Source organism: Glycine soja, chromosome 1 (assembly GCF_004193775.1).
Source record: "Glycine soja cultivar W05 chromosome 1, ASM419377v2, whole genome shotgun sequence".
Lineage (NCBI taxonomy): Eukaryota > Viridiplantae > Streptophyta > Magnoliopsida > Fabales > Fabaceae > Glycine > Glycine soja.
The window spans coordinates 39,825,969-39,831,320 of NC_041002.1; the positions used below are offsets into that span (position 1 = coordinate 39,825,969).

At 36.0% G+C, this 5,352-nt stretch overlaps 1 protein-coding gene and 1 long non-coding RNA gene across 2 annotated transcripts; both read left to right on the top strand.

Annotated features, from left to right (window-relative positions):
- Positions 1 to 962: 962 nt before the first annotated feature.
- On the top strand, positions 963 to 1,495 carry LOC114405044. The gene is made up of 3 exons (XR_003665166.1): positions 963 to 1,041; positions 1,136 to 1,310; positions 1,396 to 1,495. It is a non-coding gene; the product is annotated as an uncharacterized LOC114405044 (long non-coding RNA).
- A 905-nt stretch (positions 1,496 to 2,400) lies between these two features.
- On the top strand, positions 2,401 to 5,085 carry LOC114405045 (phospholipase D zeta 1-like). The gene is made up of 9 exons (XM_028367738.1): positions 2,401 to 2,505; positions 2,586 to 2,671; positions 3,032 to 3,151; positions 3,308 to 3,378; positions 3,966 to 4,062; positions 4,210 to 4,326; positions 4,450 to 4,589; positions 4,693 to 4,842; positions 5,056 to 5,085. Exons 1-8 carry the CDS (start codon positions 2,403 to 2,405, stop codon positions 4,766 to 4,768), a joined length of 810 nt encoding a protein of 269 aa, XP_028223539.1. The 5' UTR covers positions 2,401 to 2,402; the 3' UTR covers positions 4,769 to 4,842; positions 5,056 to 5,085.
- Positions 5,086 to 5,352: the final 267 nt, after the last annotated feature.

Below are 5,352 nucleotides of genomic sequence, written 5' to 3' on the forward strand. Positions count from 1 at the left end.
TAAAATATATTAATTAGTAATATTAAATTTTAATTTAGATTAACATTATTTTTATGGATTAATTTAGATTAACATTATTTTTTATGGAAATTTCTTGTTAGTTTCAGCAATGATATTCATTTCATCTTGAAATCAAACTCCAAAATGGCCATAAGCCTTTGGATTATGGACCGGGCCGGGTATTTTAGTCAAATCCACTTCAACACTCCGAAGAACAAAAATGCTACTCCTTCCCATGCTTTCTCTCTCTCCCTCCTTCCCCTCTCTTGCTTCGAACCGTTATCTCCAATTTCGACCTCGTCGGAGCCGCCGCGGAGTCCGGCGATGATGAGTTCACGGTGAAGTTGAGGTACCTGTTCGAGCTGAGCGCGACGGAGGTAGATTCGTTGGGGGAATACTAGAAACCGAAAATCGCGGCCGTCTACTCGCAGAAGCCTCTACTCGTGGCTCACCGCTTGGTGCAGACCGACGTCGCGTTCGGGAAGTGGTTCGGTCTCCGCTACATTGATACTCTCTTGGACCACTCCAAGTCAATGTTTCAGGTTTCGTAATGCTCTGTTTGTTTCTATTTGTTTTATTTTGGCGAATTCAGGTTTGGAGGAAGTAGTTTCGTGTTATTAGAGTTAACAGTGTAGATGATTTTGTAGGAAATGATTAGTTGTTATAATTAGAATTAGAATGGAGGATTGTGTAGGAACTGATTTGTTGTTGTGATTAGAATGGAGGATTTTCAAGGAAATGATTTGTTCTTGTGATTATAATGGAGGATTCTGAAGGAAGTGGTTTGTGTTGCTGGAATGGAGTGTTCCGATTTTGGTATTCTTTTTTTTCTTTGTGTGTGTTCATTGAGCTTTTTAAACATGCAAACAATGTTCTGTTCTATTTTTCTTAGTATGCTTCAATGTTTTTATCATTTTAGTTTTTGTGCTTGTTCATAGACCCTCCTTTTGCTTTATTCATACGGCAGAGGAAGGGATGCTCCTGATGGAAGGTTTAGTAGTCTCATTTTTGGAACTAACCTCACTGATGTAATAATCACTGGTAACTACTAGACCCATCACTAAACAGCTATTAGAGGTTGTTAAGGTCATGTCTAATTGGAAATAACTTTTAATGTCTCTTTTTATTTCATTAGGTTACAATGGGACAATTGATGGACAAGGGTGTTATTGGTGGGACAAGTTCCACAAGGGTGAATTGAAACTCACCAGGCCTTACATGATTGAGATTATGTTCTCTGATCACATCCAGATATCTAATCTCACTTTGATCAATTCTCCATCTTGGTTTGTCCATCCAATTTACACAAGGTTTGACAAGAATTTTCATTTGCCTTGATGATTAATCTTAATGCACAGTATTTTCTTTTATTCTTATTATCCCCTATCTGTGCAGTGACATTATAATTCAAGGGCTGACCATTCTTGCTCCAGTTGACTCTCCAAACACTGATGGAATAGATCCAGGTAAATTATTATTATTATTTCCACTGGCTTTCAGAGGAAAACATTAGATAAAAAGAAAAAAGGCAAAAAGCTATGTGGGATTAACAATATACTGGTACTTAGTTGTTTATTAGATGCTATATGTGAGCTAAATCTCTGTTCAAATATTAGGTGACTCATGTTTAAGAAAGAATTTGACACAAGCTATGTGGGATTCAAGGAGGATGGTGCAAAATGGCTGGCAGAGAACACTGACATCAAACTTGTAGGTAAGATATAGATGACTTCTTAATATATGAGTTGCTTCTTCCCTCCTAAAAGCATTTCCTCTGTCTCTTGTTTGACTCATGACTGGTTCCTTATATCTTGATCTTACTTTTGTCTTTACTTACTATATCTCTAGTGCGTGTGTTAGAGTTATTAAATTTAGGCAATGAACATTAAAATAATTAAAAATTAGGGTTAAATGTGATAATTATAGGGCATTTTGCTTCATTCTCTCTTTGTTCTCTTATTTCAAAATGGAATGCATAGTATGGTAAAAGAAGGAGCTGACTTTCTCAGGAGAGTCAATAGAACATCTTCCATCTCTACTAAAGCCAAATTGATATCTAATTAGAAGTTAGACACCAATATTTCTGATGATGAAGAATGTGGTTCAGATTCTGAAACTGAAAAAGCACAAAGCTCTTTACCTTCCCACAGGAGAGTTCTAAGCACTGAAAGGTCTCCAGATCATAATCCTAGAAATCCCTTTGAAAACTCAAACATTGATAAAGGGAAGAAGTTTACTGAGAATTCTGCTGCTCATTGGGATGTCTTTCGAAGATAGGATGTGCCCAAGCTCTTAGAATACCTCAAAAGACACTCTGATGAATTTTCTTATACTAGTGAATATCATGAGAAGGTAAGTTTAGAAGAAGACAATTTCTTAACAACATGATCTTGTCAGAGTTGATGATGATTAATTTTCTCTCTCGTATGCAGATGGTTCATCCAATTTTGGATCAGAGCTTCTTTCTTGACAATACTCACAAGATGAGACTTAAGGAGGAGTTTAGTAAGTACACCCGTGTTTTATCATATATTATAATTATAATCCTCCATAACTAAATCTAACTCACCTGTCACTATTGCCAGAAATTGAACCATGGACTTTTGAGCAACATGTTGGAGAAGCTGTCATCATTCCTTCTGGATGTCCATACCAGATTAGGAATCCTAAGGTCTCTGTTACATTTGTATTAAAGATTTCTTACCCCATTTTTCTCTTTTTGAGTCAATTTAAAGAACAAAAACTTTAAACTATCCTTAACCTGATATAAATTATAAATTCTTGTTGAACGTGATTTTTACATTTTGAAATTGACTGACAATGTCAAATTTGAAGTTGTGTCTAAGAAATATCAAGTTATCGATGTTTACATTGTACCCATATTAAAAGAAAACAAAAAGATGATCGCACTATTAATGGTCTCTCCACATGATTGCTGATAGAGGATACTATTATCTCAGCATTGATTTATGTTGCACTTTTTTTCTTAAATTTTTTGGTGCATGAAAATTATTTGATTATTGATCTGCAGTGTTGTGTACATGTGGAATTGGAATTTGTGTCCCCTGAGAATGTCTCCGAGTGTATCCAATTGATTGATGAGGTCCGGCTGCTTCCTGAAGACCATAAAGCAAAAGTAGAAAAGCTAGAGGTAGACTTCATACTAATAATAATTATATTTACCAATTTTAATATCTTGTACAAGGGAGCAACTACAGTGGAATTATTTTGCTGTTCCAACTTATTGTAGTCATAAATTTTTTTTCTTGTTAAAGTTTTTATTGCATTAATTCAATTTCTATTGCAGGAGTTGATAACTTATCTGTTGTTGCTTATGATCACTCCATTCCATCTCATCTTGTTTTTCTGGAAAGCAAGGTAAGAAATTTTGTCTCTTGTTACTCTTTATTAGTAACAAGCTACTCATTCCCACTCACTATAAACTACAACTAAGATCGTCTAGGCCCTAAATATGTTAGTTAGTGCCTTAAATCTAGGATCGGTCTCCCATCTTAAACTTTTGTACTTGTATTGGTGATGTTGGGTTAGATGTCTAAACTCTGATTTTGGTATTCTTTTTTGGCAATGATGATTCACTAGTGTTTCCAGCAAATGATGGCAATATCAATTTATTTGTCTTCTATATCATTTGATGTCTTGTTAGGGAAAATAGCTATTTGTATTGATTGCTTTTCTATTTGTTCTTCTGAAATTAATGTACATTTTTAGCCTGACACTCCGACCACAGACTTCTCAATGATTTATAAACTTTATGGAACTTAAGTATCACTTAATCCCTATCACTAATTTCCCCTGTTCATTATTCTTTATAGAATTTTATAGATGGTCAGGTTTATCAACAAAGAACCTTTAGTTTCCATTGCTGATCTTACCCTTTTCATTTATAAAGAATTGGTTGTAAATGTCCATTACATGGAATGCTTTGGTTCCTTTGCTCCCATAAGAGGTTTGACTAGAGATGGGAGCCAAGCCCAATGGTTTGTAGATAGACAGGCAACATTTGAAGCAATTGCTACTTCAATTCAAGATGCAAAGTCAGAGGTACACATTTCCGTTATTCACCAATAATTTACACACACACACACTGACACACACACACACACACACACACACACACACACACACACACACACACACACAGGTTTCCTAATTCAATTTTAATAATAAGAGAATGCAAATTGGCTGCAGATCTTCATTACGGGTTGGTGGTTGTGGCCAGAGCTATATCTGAGACGGCCTTTTGATAGCTTTTCTACCTCTCGGTTAGATTCATTACTAGAAGAAAAGGCTAACCAAGGGGTTCAAGTATGCCTATTATTCTCATCAATACATTCAAGCTTGTTTGTGTTCATCTTAGAAGATTTAATTCTTTATAAGATTGATTTACAATAAAGAGAATAATGCCTATGCCATTAAATGATCCGACAGATCTATGTGCTTCTCTACAAGGAGGTTTCTCTAGCTTTAAAAATCAACAGCTTGTACAGTATGAGAAGACTGTTAAAAATTCATGAGAATGTGAGGGTATTATGCTATCTTGATCATTTCGCTGCTCGTGTGTATTTATGGTATGTACTATTTATTAATAAATGAAGTTTGAACATCATAGTATAAATTTAGGTGGAACCTTATTCACGTGTATATGATGAATACTGGCTTGGTTTGTTACAGGTCACACCATGAAAAACTTGTGATTATTGATTACAAGATTTGCTATATCGGAGGATTAGATTTATGCTTTGGTTGATATGACACACCTGAACATAAAGTGGGTGACTGTCCTTCTGTAATATGGCCTGGAAAGGACTATTACAACCCAAGGTATTTCTTTTCCTATTTTTTATGAAACACTGTATTGTATATGTTACAACATGAAACGTTCAACTTCCTTAACGCTGTAGGTTCCATTTTAATGCATTTAGCCATGCCATGTGCATTACAATTAGCCATGTTGGAGCTTTCACTATTGCTGATAAGTCTGCTTTTCTAAGTTCTTAGTAATATTATATAATTTGTAATTTTGCTCGTTGATAGAGAATCTGAGCCAAATTCATGGGAAGACACTGTCGCAACCTACCCTTCGGCGGGAGGGCGACGCGAGACTCGCGGGATGCGTGTTCCACGAAAGGAATACGCGCGGAGTCGCCACCAACGTTTATTTGAGGAAAACGTCGGAAAAACCGGAAAAGACGCGATCTACGAACTTTTAAGTGAAAGGTTCGGGAGTTGTATTTACGCACGGGGAAGGTATTAGCACCCCACACGTCCGTCCCAAGGGACGGCAGCCTTTAATCGAATGTGCAAACATGACTTTGATTTTTACGTTCCCTT